Source organism: Mustela lutreola, chromosome 10, assembly GCF_030435805.1.
Source record: "Mustela lutreola isolate mMusLut2 chromosome 10, mMusLut2.pri, whole genome shotgun sequence".
Lineage (NCBI taxonomy): Eukaryota > Metazoa > Chordata > Mammalia > Carnivora > Mustelidae > Mustela > Mustela lutreola.
Window position 1 is genome coordinate 107,727,649 of NC_081299.1, and position 15,581 is coordinate 107,743,229.

Sequence of the window (15,581 nt, forward strand, 5' to 3'; positions counted from 1 at the left end):
AAGAAAACACACAGGGCTTCTTATAACTCAGATCCTAGGAATAAACAGAAAAATGGCTTATTAAAAATGACAAAACCCACATTATTGTATAAATGATTAGAACTTTGACAAAAATATTAACATAAGCAAAATTGCATTCACAACAAATTACAAAACAATTTGCAAAGTGCTCCTGGGATTAAGTGGATTCCCTCTTCACTGAGAAATGAGTAAACCGTGCAAGTGTGGTCCTCTCTGGGTTTCCTTCTTGTGCTATTCTGGTTCTGTGTCACCTGCTGAGCTTCTTCATCAACGTATCTCCAAAATGTCACATCTATGTGCTACAGTTGCTACAGAAATTAAGAGATTGTTCTGGCTTTCTATTTACAATTGCCCAAAGTTCAGAATTTTCATCAGCTTATAGTTCAAACTATTGCCAGTCCCATTTTGCTACTGAACAATGAAATTCATGTTGAAACTTAAGGATATTTATCTTCTAAGATGTGTACACATGCACACACACACTCACAATTCAACTGTGTTATGTTCTAGTAGCTATTAAAGACCTCCCTCATGACCGTAGGAGCCTCTGGTTTTTCTGTTTAATCATATCAGTCCCTGTTGTTTAAAGGCCTTGAGCCCAATCCTGAATAGCTGGTTTTCTATTATTATCAAGTTCTTGACCCATCTTCATGACTGACATCAGATTTCTATTATCTACTCACAGCCAACTTTTTTCCAGTCTCCACAAAAAAATGTTTAAGACTCATTATTTTATTTAATCTATAAACCATCCATAGGAGAAGAGGAATTATAGAAGCTCCATATTTAGAGAAAAAGTCAAGGCTCAGAGAAGTTAAGAGATTTATCCTAAGTCACTGAGCTCATGAGTGGTAGAGCTGGGATATATCCTAGGATTGGTTGGTCTGTGAAGCCTTGTTTTCCATTTTAACAACAACAAGAAAATGTCATGCCTGTACAATGACAGGCTAAGAAGAGAGAAGTGCAAAAGCAAGCAGGGAGGTCCATATTCTTGGCTAGTGACAGCAAAAGAAGAGGCTAAAACTGTTACCTGTGATCCAGCATGATATCACCATGCCCACACCCCAGTAAGCTGTTTCTGAGGATTTACCTCCTTAGGGGGCAATCTTGACACAAGCCAATATTCCTCAATGTGACCCTTCTCCTAAGTCTTTGTGCCCACACAACTCAGATGGCAGTGGAAGAGGTCTCATGCTAACAAAAACATACAATCTACTGCTCAGGGACATTCAGGTTCCCATCTTCTCCCAGCACTCCATGGAGGCAGCTGTGTGGTGAGAGGCCCATTGAGCCAGGAAAAAAAAAATCATAGGTCCAGTTCTATTTTCACCCAAAACTATGTGACTTTGGCCATGTCCCTTCTCTGAAACCCAGGTACATCCTATGGAATATGGGAATACAAAGCAGCTTTCAGAGTGTTTGTGAAAAGTCAAGATTCTGGGTTGTTGAGAGTCACCATAGCACAGTGACCAGCACACTGTGAGTGCTCAGTGTTGATCTTGTGGATCTTGGCTCTGGTGACTGCTCTCTGGAGTCAGCTGCTGCCACTATCCTGCCTTATTGGTCTTAGGCCTTACCCATGACTAGTTCCCACAGATGGTGGGTGAGGAGCTCCACACTGGTATTCTTGGAAGAAAGTGACTTCTGTCTTGGTCATTTGGCCAGAACAAACAATAGCACACACATGTGCAAGGTAGGAATTCCTTATGCAGCAATGATGGGCAGGCACATGGACTCATGGGACCCTCACAATAATTGCAAAGACCACCAACCATTGAAAGTCTTTGATTCTGGAACCAGGGTATGAAAACAGGTTCTTAGCACTCAAGTGGAGGACTGGGTTGCAGAGAACCCCACAGCATCTCTAAATGCTGAGGACTGGAGACAAGCTCACTGTAAAGCCATGTTGCTTTTGCCCCACAAAAGTTATGTAAATTGAAAACAATTTCCATCTGTTTCATAGATTCACTTCCTATTGACCTGCAAATAATGTTAAAATAATGTTAAATACATGCTAGATTTATCTACATTTTATCTGAAATAATTAGTAGTGTATACAAAGGTATACAAAGGTAAGTTAAGTCTTTGGTAAATCCTTTTGTGGAAAAATAAACATACCTTCATTAGGGAATAATCACTCACTATGTGTTTTCTAATTTCTGTTTTTGGATTTTCCAAGGTGTATGAATTATCTATTATTTAGAGATTAATTCTTCTTAAAAGGGCAGAATGAGTGATCGACATGAACAGTAATTTTGTGTACATTCCTTTTGTCCATATTCAAAGGACTACTTACAACTACTTCATATGAAAATGATAATAGTGCTCCACGCAGGTTTTAAACTTGCTCAGTTTAGAAGGCACTTCTAGGCTGGATGAGTATTGTTAATTCATAATAACCAAGGGGCACAAACAGAGGTTATTACTAGTTTATAGATAAGGAAACAGGGGCTCAGCAAGTAAGTAAAGCCAGGGAGCCAGTGAAGCAGTGGGACCATGCTGGTCTTTTCTGCTCTCAGAGATAAGAACTGTCCTGTGTGCCCTCTTGTCTTCCTAACATCACAGTAGCCTGAAGACAGTGAACATGACATTTGCCAATAGCTAGCAGCACCTAGAATGACCTCAGGCCCATTAAATTAGGACTGTATTTCCAGGCCCCCATACTAAATTTTAATGGTTTTCTTCTTTGTACGCCCTCAGTGTCCCTTCGTCATCCACTGTGCTCAGAATACCCTGTCATCATCTTTTAATCCTGGCTACCTTCCTGAGGGATAAGGGAGATTTGATCAATGAAGGAGGAAATATGACCAACTCCAGTGGAGGCCAGCACAGACAGGTTTGTGGGGTTTGTAAAGAGATTAGCACAAATCCAGCTCATTTGGCATTCACCAAAATGGTCTTGGAGCTTTTTCCCAGTTTGGTCCTGGGATCTCCTGCAGACTTAAATGCTAAGCTATCCCACACTATCTCCATGAGCACATGGATGAAGCCCAGTAGCTCTAGTGGGATGGAGAATGGGGCCAAACATGGTGTGTGACATATCAGCTAGTCCTCTCAATTAAGGGGGAAGCTCTGTTTTCCCGAAGAATGGACTTGGCTTCCATATCAAGTCAGTACTCATGTACTTGCAAGCCAGCCTTGTCCTCAAAGAGAGGCCCGATCAAGAGAGATCTCATCTGATTGGGATAATATGGAAATATATTGAAGAATTAGTGGTATTTATCTTATTTTGAAGGGATAGAAGCCATTTGTGTGGAGGAGAAAGAAAAGAATGCATTCAAGGAGGAAGTTCCAGCAGAAGGTGGCATGAGCTAGGGTTTCGTGAGACTGTCAGTTCCATGCTTTTTCCCTCCCTTGGGGAAATTATTTTGAATTGAAGTGTAAAATACACACAGAAAAGAGCACAAATCACTAATGTAAGAGTTTTCAAAAGAAACAACACATTATCAACATCCCAGAAGCTAGGTTCATGTTTCTACACAGTTAGTATTCTCATGTGTAACACCGTGGTTTGGTTTTGCTGTCAATGTAATTTTCTACAAATGGACTCATACCATATAGACTTTGTGACTGGCTTTGTTGTTGTTGTTGTTGTTGTTAAAATTTATGTGATAGTCATCCATGTTGCTATACATAACAATTTCTCCATATTACATGAATATGCTTGGCATTACATTTATTTTATATTTCCTGATTAAACTTAGGGTATAATATCCTGCAATCTTTAAACATGGTTAAATGAGTGAAAGAAAAGTTCAGCCTGTTAAAGAAAATATTTTCCTAAACATGATGGAATAACACTGGACGAAATCTTTGACTGGAAGTCCTATGTGAAAGCAAGTAGAAGAACTTTAGGACCAGAGAGTTGAATTTAGAGGCTGCCACACAAGAACAAAAGCCCAGATCAGGCTATAAGATTATTCCAGGAAAGACCCCACTGTCCTGCATCACCCTCAGATCCAAAGGCCTCAGTTTACCACAGGCATGTCTGTGTGCACCTACACACTCATACCCCTTACTTCTGAATTACAGTCCCATGTGTCTGGTGGCCAGGCCTACTACTCAGATGTCAGGGCCCTGTAAGCATATCAGCAAGGCAAGGAAAAGGAGTTTTCTGGCCTCTAGGCAGGTCCAGATTTGACCAGAGACTACAACAGGAATAAAGACATGCTGGGAAGTATCTTATCTCTTCCCATTACATTTAAATCAACAAACCTTTGGTGCCACCAGGACTGTGCAGACTTCTGAGCACCAATGAGGCAAAAAAAAAAAAAAAAAAGAAAGAAAGAAAAAAGAAAAACTCCCCCATCTCCCAAAATATTTCCCTTTTTTATCAATTGGGAAAGAGGTTAGAACCTTCTGGTTTGCTTTTTCTAGAAGTTCTGTCTTTGAGTTGAACACCTAGCTCTGAGAAATTCAGATTCCCTTTCAAATGACAGCTTCTAGCTTTTCTGGCTAATGGTAATGACATTATGAGTCACATGCTCACTGTCTGCATAGGACTCAGAGACACAGCAGGATCAACACTACGTGTCAGGTCAGGGATTAGGCCCAGAATGTGTAATAGATACTCACTAAGACACTGCATCTGTGTCAACAGGGATGACTCGTATTATCTGCCTAATCCTCCCTGCCATGTCCAAGGTTGAATTTGAGCATTTGGTCTTCCAGGATGCTCTGACCAGGGCCCAGGTGGGTGGGCCTGGGAGAAGAGACCACACTTGGGGCAGAGAAAGGATAAGGAGAACCAGAACTGTCCTTTGTTCTTTTTCTCTCTGACAGATGTACCCTCACCCTGTCCCTCATTTAGGATGTAGGCAGTGGGTGACAGATGACTTCTCTCACTACAGCTGATATTGCAGGTGATGCTTTCTGGTTTTCAGACCTGTTTTTGTTCTTTTCTGAGGGTGAGAACCAAAATTATGGAATTTTTCCATCTTCCACCATTTAAGGGGAGACTCAAATGGCCACCCTCCCAGCATTCCCCATTGCCAGTCCCCTGCCCCATGTCACCATTCTGTGTTCTAGGGTGCAAGTGAAGGTATTTGGTTTTACAGATCTACATTTTATAACACCTCGTCTTCCATTATTAAATAGTTCTTTGGGGTGCTCATGGCCTGTTCTCCCAGCTAGACTTATTCCCTGGGAAGCAGAAACTTATTATTCATTTACAAATGTAAATGTAGCAAAGATAGGTTGTTAGGTGCTTGCAGAAATATGAATTATCATATGGTTTCACTTATCTGTGGAACATAAGGAATAGCATGGAGGATAATAGGAGAAGGGAGGGGAAAATGAAGTGGGGGCAGGGGAATCAAAGGAGGAGATGAACCATGACAGGCTATGGACCCCAAGAAATAAACTGAGGATTTTAGAGGGGAGGGGGGTGGAGGGATGGGTTAGCCAGTGGTGGGTATTAAGGAGGGCACATATTGCACAGAGCACTGGGTGTTATATGCAAACTGAATCATGGAACACTACATCAAAAACAAATGATGTGATATCTCATTGTGGTTTTGATTTGTATTTCCCTGATGCCAAGTGATATGGAGCACTTTTTCATGTGTCTGTTGGCCATCTGGATGTCTTCTTTGCAGAAATGTCTGTTCATGTCTTCTGCCCATTTCTTGATTGGATTATTTGTTCTTTGGGTGTTGAGTTTGCTAAGTTCTTTATAGATTCTGGACACTAGTCCTTTATCTGATATGTCGTTTGCAAATATCTTCTCCCATTCTGTCAGTTGTCTTTTGATTTTGTTAACTGTTTCCTTTGCTGTGCAAAAGCTTTTGATCTTGATGAAATCCCAGTAGTTCATTTTTTCCCTTGCTTCCCTTGCCTTTTGCGTTGTTCCTAGGAAGATGTTGCTGCGGCAGAGGTCGAAGAGGTTGCTGCCCGTGTTCTCCTCAAGGATTTTGATGGATTCCTTTCGTACATTGAGGTCCTTCATCCATTTTGAGTCTATTTTTGTGTGTGGTGTAAGGAAATGGTCCAATTTCATTTTTCTGCATGTGGCTGTCCAATTTTCCCAGCACCATTTATTGAAAAGGCTGTCTTTTTTCCATTGGACATTCTTTCCTGCTTTGTCGAAGATTAGTTGACCATAGAGTTGAGGGTCTATTTCTGGGCTCTCTATTCTGTTCCATTGATCTATGTGTCTGATTGGGAGGGAGACAAACCATAAGTGACTCTTAATCTCACAAAACAAACTGAGGGTTGCCGGGGGGAGGGGGTTGGGGAGAAGGGGGTGGGATTATGGACATTGGGGAGGGTATGTGATTTGGTGAGTGCTGTGAAGTGTGTAAACCTGGTGATTCACAGACCTGGGGATAAAAATATATGTATATAAAAAATATATGTTTATAAAAAATAAAAAATAAAAAAAAAAAAAAAAAAAAAAAAAAAAAAAAAAAACAAATGATGTGCTTATTATATGGTGAATAAATAAATATAAATGAAGTGAACATCAGTAAAGATTTCTGAGTGAGTGTGTAAGAAGGAATCACAGTGTAAAATTGAATTTGTTTTGTTGAGATATTTCTGTTTATCCCAAGGCAAAGTGAACATAGTTTGATTCAACTTCAGACAGGGTCCTTGACCTCTCTCTGCCTCCCAAACCCAAGGGATGTGACTACAGAGTAAAGTCACTTATTTGTAATAACTCCTCACAAACTTCACAGACAACACTTTTACATTTTCAGAGCCTGTTAGTCCCTACCATCACACACTCTCATCCCCCCCCCCCCCCCCAGCCCCACCCAACCCTGCCAGCCACATCCCAAAGCTCTGTCCTGCCTCATGAAAACACATGCGCTTTGGAGGCAGGCAGACCTAACTTCAAATTTAACTCTAACTCTTTCTAGGTATGTGACCTTGTGTAGTTTAGTTAACATCTCTGTACCTCAGTTTCTTCATCAGTAAATTGGATGTAATGATACCTATCTCAGAGTTACCTCATAGATAAAGCACTCGACTTACTTCCCAAACTTACTTTCCCTTAATTCCCAAACATTTCTGGAGGTTCAAAGCCCCTTCAGATAAAGGAGGATCTAATTAATCTGCAGGACCCCTCTTGTTCCCCAACCTCCCTCTCACACTGACCTCCTCTGAACTGATCAGTCACCATAACAGCATCTGGGATGGGATTCCCACCAGGGACTGGAGCCAGCCCCTCTTCATGCAGATGGCCCTCCTGCAGGTTGCATCTCACTCTGCTCCTCTTACAGGGACTTGCCATTGCTGCAGGGCTGCCTTCACTCTGCCAGTCTTTGCAGCCAAGTTCCTTACTGCACCTTCCCATCCTGATTGTCATTGCCTTTCCTGTGGGCTGCATGCAGACAAGTGAGGACTGCGAAGATGCCTTTCCAGAAACTACATGTACTTCCTGCAAAAATGTGTGTCAGAGCTCCTTTGGGACTTGGCTTCAAGCTCAGAATGTTTACTTCTCATCAACTTCAAGGATGATATTTCTTCACCCACAGAAAAGCTTGATGTTTATAAAGTGCCACATTGTAATAGAGGGGAACTGTGGCCAGAAATTGAGGGCTCTGATGCACCCATCTATTCTTCAGTAACTACTTCTCTAAGGGTTCTTGGTGCCTTCATTTACATAAGGCACCAAGTTAGTTATGAGGATCCAATGAAATGAGATGGTAATGAAAATTAAATCAAATCAAAATAGATCAAGCAGTAATTACCAGTACTGTTAATCTCTTGAGGACTTTCTCCTGGAACTGCCAGGTGACAAATTTGTAAGTGTAGAAACTGCTGGCATCCTGCTCCACAGTTTCCCTCAGGCCTAGCGCTATGTCTGAAATAAAATAGGTTTTCCATAAATATTTGCGGATTGGTTGACCAGTTGAGTTCCCTGTCTTTTCAATGAAAGGATTGCATTTATTTATCTTAAGCCTTTTCTCCCACCATTTGTAAAATGGTGCCTACCCATAGGATGGGGGTATTAAACTCGTGTGTGTGTGTGTGTGTGTGTGTGTGTGTGTGTTATGTTAATCACCATACAGTATATCAGTAGTTCTTGATGTAGTGGTCCAAGATTCACCGTTTACATATAACACCCAGTGATCCATGCAATATGTGCCCTCCTTAATACCCACTACCAGGCTCAACCATCCCCCCATGCCCACCCCCTATAAAACCCTGTTTGTTTCTTGGAGTCCACAGTCTCTCATGGTTCATCTCCCCCTCTGATTTCTCCCCTTTCACAATTCCTTTCCTTCTCCTAATGTCCTCCATGTTATTCCTTATGTTCCACAAGTAAGTGAAACCATATGATAATTGACTTTCTCTGCTTGATAATCTTTTTTTAATAAAAAAATGAGACCCAACCAAAAAGAAATGATATTGAATTTCTTGCATGACTCATGAACTTGGCATGAGAGGCAATTCCAAAACAAGAATTCTAAGAATGTTCTAAGTAATGGCAATATCACCAGATAAACATGTGTAGTTTCCCAAAGTGAAAAGGATAGCCCTCAATAGATGGAAATCTCTCTTTTTAGTATTTTTTACTTTTATTTTTTTAAGTGTTCCAAGATTCATTGTTTATGCATCACACCCAGTGCTCTATGTAATACATGCCCTCCTTAATACCCACCACCAGACTCACCCATCCCCCCACCACCCTCCCTTCCAAAATCCTCAGTTTGTTTCTCAGAGTCCACAGTCTCTCATGGTTCATCTCCCCCTCCATTTCCCCCAATTCACTTTTCCTTTAAAAAATTAAAAAAGAAAAAAAAAAAAAAAACAAGGAGTCCATGACTTTGCAGTCACATGGAGACAAAGAGTGTTCACCAGCCCCGACCTGTGCCAAGCACTGCTGAGCCCATCACAACAGAAAAGAGTTTCCCTTATATGAGGAGACCGACCCAAGGAGGGAATCAGGAAGGGCACCGAGGGTAATAAGAGGGCCTGCTCATTAAGCTAAAACAGCCACGTGTCAGCAGGTAAAACAGACAAGAAGGGAAGTGAGGCTGGGCTGGGCCAAGCCTGTATGAATCAATCCTTCCCATGGGGTGGGGATGGCCTTTCTAAAACACTAACCTCCATTAAATCCCCTATAAAAGGTTCCTGTGCTGCTGACCTGGTACTCCATACATCACCTAACTGCCACTTGCTCATCTTGTCTGTGCATTAGGTAAGTGCTTTCCTGAGAAACCTCTTTCTCATTCTGTGTCTTGGTGATCTGAGCTCATAAAACCAGGCTGTCAGATCCAGGTCACAGCCCTGTGGTTCCAACTGTGGGCAGAAATTATCTGCTCTGATGACTGGGTGTGTGCATGTGGGAGAGGATGCTCTTCTGAAGCCATGGCGTTCTTTCCTTCTCCCCTGTGGTTAGCCTGGCCACAGCTTCTCCCACCAAAACCTATTTTAGCAGCAGCAATGGAACCACCCATGTGCCTTTCTGTACATCAAAGGTGTCTTATTCTTAATGTTCTGGAAGCCTCTTTGCACTGCTCAGAGTCTGGGAGGTCAGAACAGTTTACTCCTGCCAACCTGACAATGGGCTTGAAACTTGTCACAGAGGAAGTGGCTTATGTGGTTGTCCTCCTCCACCTGAGGGCCATAGTTAGGCAAGATGAGTTTACAGATTTATCCAAAGGGATCTGAAGTTAACTAAAAAGTCACATTATTTTTACTATTTATAGGTCAGTGTTAAGGTTAGCCATGTAGTAAACAACAAAAAAATTGGATCTTTGCGTTTCTCTGTTGGGGTACAATATTCTGAGTTTTTTGCCTTGATGTACAAAAGCAAAGTCGGCCTGAAATTTTTGGCTACTGTGGGGGTAGAAAGAACACCTCCTGAAGAGCCCACCTTGGCCTTCAGCCAAATTGTTCCACCTTCCCCAGTGCCAGGTCTCCCTCCTTCCCGCCTCCCTTCATTCTCCTGCCTCTGTACTCAGGCCTTCCTTCTCTCAACTTTGTATCCAGGCCTTCTTTCTCTCATGCCTTCTCCTTCCCAACTCATGATGCCCTCTCCTAATGTCCCAGCTTCGCAGCCTTCTTTATTCCCCTGTATTTGAAACTTGCCATCTCTGATGCCATGTCCTGGTCTCTGAGACTTCTGCTTCAATGCACCTCCACATCCCTTTGTATTTTGCCCATTCAGCTGCACCCAAGACTCACTTCAGGCTATGCCTAGATCCCTGGCTAATGAGAAGGAAAATCTCTCCCTTCATTTGGGAGCCATTCCTCAAAGGCCACCAACACTGTGAGCTGGCAGGAGCTACCTACCTATGGCCAAACTGACTTCCCTTATAGGTCTCAGTGCTGAGGACAGATGTCACATTTAGAGGAACTTAGGACTGGGAATATTGCCAATAGCTGGTAGCCTAGCCTCTTTCTGAACACCTAGCCAAAAGCAGCAAGAAAAGGTGGAGTCAGTTCCCTGGTGTTCCTGCTTGGCAAGGGGTTGACTTACATATGTATTTACTGCCTGTCAGTGGTCGCAGCAGCACCCTACACCATATGACAGGCAACCGTTGACTGGATAGACTGTCCACAAGGTACAGTATAGAAGATTCACTGCATTTGGGTTAAGGAGATATGGGTCTTTGTGTTTCTTGGTTCCCCCAATCTGTGGGGCCTTGAACAAATCATCTAACTTCTCTGAATCTGTTTGTCACCTATAAAAAAAAAAAGTGGAGATAATAAGGAGTACAAGGGACGACACATATGGAAGTGCTTTGTGAGCAGTAGTTTACGTAAATGTACAAACATTAGGTATGTGTATAACATCATAATGATATTTAATAGCTGCCACTTAGTATAAGCCAGCATCTGCCAGGTGCTTTATATGAATTATCTCTTTTAATCCTCACAATAATCCTATAAAGTACATATTTGATAGGATTATCTTCATTTCACAATTAGTAAACCAAGGCATAGAAAGGAAAAGCAACCTGCCCAACCTCACCAGGTAGGTGGTGAAGGTAGCATAGAAGTCCTGACTCTGGAGACTGCTGTTAATCATAGTGTGTCTCTCCTTCCCATTCATAAAACCCATTAAGTAGGAAAGGAGATGGGAAGACCCAGACAGAAAGACCGAACCACCAAAGACTATGGACTCCAAAAGACAAACTCAGGGTTTTAGAGGGGAAGGAGCAGGTGGGGGGCGGGGGTGGGGAGATGGGTGAGCCTGGTGATGGGTATTAAGGAGGACACAGATTGCATGGAGCACTGGGTGTTATATGTAAACAATGAATCATGGAACACTACATCAAAAATTAATGGTGTACTATATGATGACTAAAATAACATAATAAAAAGGGAGAGAGAGAGAGAGAGAGAGAGACAGGAAGCAGAACTGAATATGCGAGAAAAGACTGGGAAGAAGCAGGAGGAAACACTAAAATTGACTTTGGAGCCCCCAAGGGGGCTTTGTTTCTTTCTCCAGCCTGAGTCCAAAGATGCCTCAATTATTGCGAAACATTAATGAGATCATCGAAGCCTTTGGGCGCTACGCCAGGACTGAGGGCAGCTGCCCAGTGCTTACCCGGGGGGAGCTGAAAAGGCTCCTGGAACATGAGTTTGCTGATGTCATTGTGGTATGATATCCCGGGCCAGGTGGGGAGGGCAGGAGAGGAGAGATGAAACAGATTTGCCTGTAGATGCTTTGCCTCAGGAATCTTAGGCGGCAGTCGCTGGATCCAGGCCCACCGGGCCTCCTGGCAGCTCTGCAGGCTGAGAAAGGAAAGGTAAAGAAGCAAGAGACAGTCACAGCAGTTCACAGGTCAGGTCCTTAGAGAAAATACCTTGATTTCAATTAATTATAATTTGGAAACAAGGTGAAATGACTCACAGGGGACAGCTCAGAAAGAAACAGAGCCTTTGAATATTCAAGAAATGAAAGTAATTGCTGCTTTCTGGTGTTTCTTAAATCTGATATAGTAACTACTTCCTATGTCTATCAGAAATTTGATCACCCATTAATAAGAATGCATTAGAAGCATGATCACCCATTAATAAGAATGCATAGTTCAGTATCTTGCAGTTGCTCAAAAATATTAGTTGAGTGTTCACATCAGAAATGAGTTTTGAAGGACAGGTTGGTTATTATCAGCTGGGGATACACTCTAAGAGCCCCTCCCCACTTCTCCAACCACTGACAAAGCAGACCTAGGACCTTGAGGCATTTCCCTGTCCCTCCCTGTCTTTGGTTTATCTAAAGCAACCAGGATGATGGTCTTAGAGACAGGAATGTATAGACACACAGGATGCATATTCAGGGCAACTTGTGGTCCCACCAGACCCCACCCACCCCATCTTCAGAAAGCACCTTAGCCTCAGCATGGATCTCACAGAATTCTCTTTGGGCTATGTTCCTGCTGTGTTTCTCCTGGTGCTGGGTTTGCTGGAGAGCATCCTGCTCAATGCCAGAGGTCAGGGACTGAGGACAACCCAAAGACTCATTATGAGCTCAGTCATTTATTCATTCTTCATTGAATCTTGATCCAGTTCTCCTAGAGGCCAGGAATTATGGCAGGCACAGATGATACAAAAAAAAAAAAAATGTACTTTTTACCCTTGAAAGAAGGGCAGGATGGCACACTAAAAATGGTTTCATGTTAGGGCTGCTGTAGCTATGTGAGTGGTATGGAGCCAGCACAGATGGACTCCCAAGTTCAGGGTTGGGAAGCCTGAAAGCTGAGTGCACTGGCCCAATCACACCTTCCTCAGGTGAGGGATGCTGACTTGGTCTCTTCTCCACAGAAACCCCATGATCCTGCCACTGTGGATGAAGTCCTGCACCTGCTGGATGAAGATGATACAGGGACTGTGGAGTTCAACGAATTCCTGGTCCTGGTGTTTAAAATCACCCAAGCCTGTTTCAAGACAATGAGTAAGAGTCCTGAGGATACTTGTGGATCTCAAGAGTCTGGAAGCCTCCCCACTGGGGCCTCACAAGAGCTGAGGAAAGAACAGAGCAAGAGAGCTGAGGTGCGACAGATTAGGGAAGGACAGATTTGCGAAAGGAGCCAATGTGTACAGCGCACTCTGGCCTCCAGGGGACAGGCAGGTGTTGGGGCTCAGAACCATGCTCAGGGTCTTGGCCAGGATAGGCAGTCTGAATCTCAGAGACAAGAGAAAGAAAGTCAGCAGACACAAGCTCGGAGACATGTGCAGCAGACCCAAAGAGTAGGAGGAGACAAGAGTCACCAGATCAGACAGAGGGAGTCAGAGAGACAGTCACAGACCAGGGAACAAGACAGAGCACAGAAGACAAGTGAATTAGTGACTAGAACTGGAACTCAGACCCAGACAGATGAAAACCAAACTGTGGAGCAGGATAGGAGCCATCATATAGAAAGTCCTGACACACGGTCACAGGAGTCCACCCATGGCCAGACCAGAGGGACTGAGGTCCAGGGTCAAGATAGGAGCCAAACAAGCCAGATACTAACAGAACATGTTCAGACACCAGGAGGTATCACCCGGGCCATGGAGCCAGACAGGAGCCATCAGATAGGAAGCCCTGACACACAGCTACAGGAGTCCTCCCACGACCAGAGCAGAGGGTCTGAGGTCCAGGGTGAAGACAGGAGCCAGGTAAGCCAGATACTGACAGGAGAATGTGTTCAGACACCGGGAGGTGCCACCCAGGCCATGGAACTAGACAGGAGCCATCAGATAGGAAGCCCTGACACACAGCTACAGGAGTCCTCCCATGGTCAGACCAGAGGGTCCAAGGTCCAGGGTCAAAACAGGTGCCAAACAAGTGAAGTGGTGACAGGAGAACAGATTCAGACACAGGCAGCCTCAGAAAACCAGACACACACTCAGGCCATGGAGCAATACAGGAGCCACAATGCAAGTGACATAGGAGATAGAAATGAGGGACAGACCCAGAGGCAGTCAGGCCGTGGTCACAGATGGACACAAGTGAGCCACTATGAGGCAGGAGAGAAAAAGCTGGGAGGACGGGCCCAGGCTGGGACAAACACTCTGACAGGCAGACAGGACTGGAGGAGCACTCACCCAAGATGCAGTGTGACAGGTGGACAGAGAGAGAGAGAACCCACAGTGGTTACCCAGGAGTGGGTGGATGACCACACAAGGGAGATGGAGATCCCAAGGCAGGGGCATGGTAGCCTGCACACTGGCATGCCTTCAGCCCAGGGCCAGGAAGCAGCCCAGCCAGAAGGGAAGCGAGGCCTCACAGCCAGGGGGCTATATTCCTACTTCAAGAGCAATAAGCCATGAATATCCCAGCCCTGGACTCCAGTGTTCAGTACTGGAAGAAGACAACTGCAGAGGGGTTGGTTTGTCCTGCCCTGACCAGTCCAATTGGCATGTCTCTGGACATTAGTTCTTAATCCTGGTGTTTCTCTCTTAGATCTTTCTCAATGAAAACTTTCCTGCAAGGTATTTTCTATCCTAAACTCCTCTCTGAGCTGCTCTGCTGTGCAGACGCCCTCAGGAACAGGAAGACACAGAACCAGTCACCCATTTATGCCAAACTCTCCTCAGTTTGTGGGGGTTTCAGAGCTACTTTTATCTCTTCCTTCTGTCTATTATCCCATCTATCCTAATGCACCAATAAAACCTTCCTGAGCAACTGGGTTCTGTGTCCCTTTCAATCACTATTGACATGATAGATTAAGGGATACAGGGTTGTGATAATGAATTTGACATAGCCCCTACCCTACAAGAGCATCTGGTTGAGAAAATAGTGTACAAGATTCCAAGAGTTATAAAAATGTGAAGAGAGCAGATATCATATTTCTATACTTGTCAGAGATGGATCATAAAAGTTTTCAACCAGAAAAGACTTTTTTGCAATGCCCTTAAAAGACAAGCTAGATTTAAGTAGGTAGATAAGCTCTTATTCTAAAGTGTTAAGTCTCTGTTGACATGTAAGTTCACATAGGAAGGCCAATTTAAGGTTACTAATAAATGGCAGAAGGCCACTGGGAACTTTGTAGGCAAGAAGGGAAAGGCAGTGCTACCAGGAACTGAGCCAGGAACCACAGCCTTGGCTCCTCCTCTGTGTCAGCTCTGACCTCCCATATGTCTCACTTGCTGGATATGAACAAGTTATGAGGTAGAAATTCTTAACTCTGGTTTATTATAATAATCACCTCAGAAGCAGTTTTAAAATGTAGATTCTTGGGGCGCCTGGGTGGCTCATTGGGTTAAGCCTCTGCCTTTGGCTCAGGTCATGATCCCAAGGTCCTGGGATCGAGCCCCACATTGGGCTCTCTGCTCAGCAGGGAGCCTGATTCCCCCTCTCTCTCTGCCTGCTGCTCTGCCTACTTGTGATCTCCATATGTCAAATAAGTAAAATCTTTAAAAAAAAAAAAATAAAATAAAATATAGATTCTTCCACCTAACTTCAGGGACACTGGGTCTACAGGTTTTGAGTGGAGCCTGGGAAAACTGTGTAAAAACTATAAGGGGACTTCTGCCTCTGGCAGTGTGGTAGATTAGACTCTGAGGGGTCTTCTACAACAAAATAATTCGATCCTGTATAAAGCACATTTTCCCTTTCATTTTTGTTTACAAGAAGTTAGGGCAATCTCCAAGAAGAAAACGGAATGTGTTAGGTT

At 43.7% G+C, this 15,581-nt stretch overlaps 1 protein-coding gene across 1 annotated transcript; it reads left to right on the plus strand.

The window, feature by feature from the left end:
• The first annotated feature begins 11,441 nt into the window (after positions 1 to 11,441).
• Positions 11,442 to 14,235, plus strand: CRNN (cornulin). The gene is made up of 3 exons (XM_059136736.1): positions 11,442 to 11,579; positions 12,745 to 13,443; positions 13,582 to 14,235. Exons 1-3 carry the CDS (start codon positions 11,442 to 11,444, stop codon positions 14,233 to 14,235), a joined length of 1,491 nt encoding a protein of 496 aa, XP_058992719.1.
• The last annotated feature ends 1,346 nt before the right edge of the window (positions 14,236 to 15,581 follow it).

Coding starts and splice junctions, on each gene's coding strand:
- CRNN (XM_059136736.1), top strand. CDS start 11,442: ATGCCTCAATTATTGCGAAACATTAATGAGATCATCGAAGCCTTTGGG. Junction 11,580..12,744: donor AGTTTGCTGATGTCATTGTG/GTATGATATCCC, acceptor TCTTCTCCACAG/AAACCCCATGATCCTGCCAC. Junction 13,444..13,581: donor GCCAGATACTAACAGAACAT/GTTCAGACACCA, acceptor GACAGGAGCCAG/GTAAGCCAGATACTGACAGG.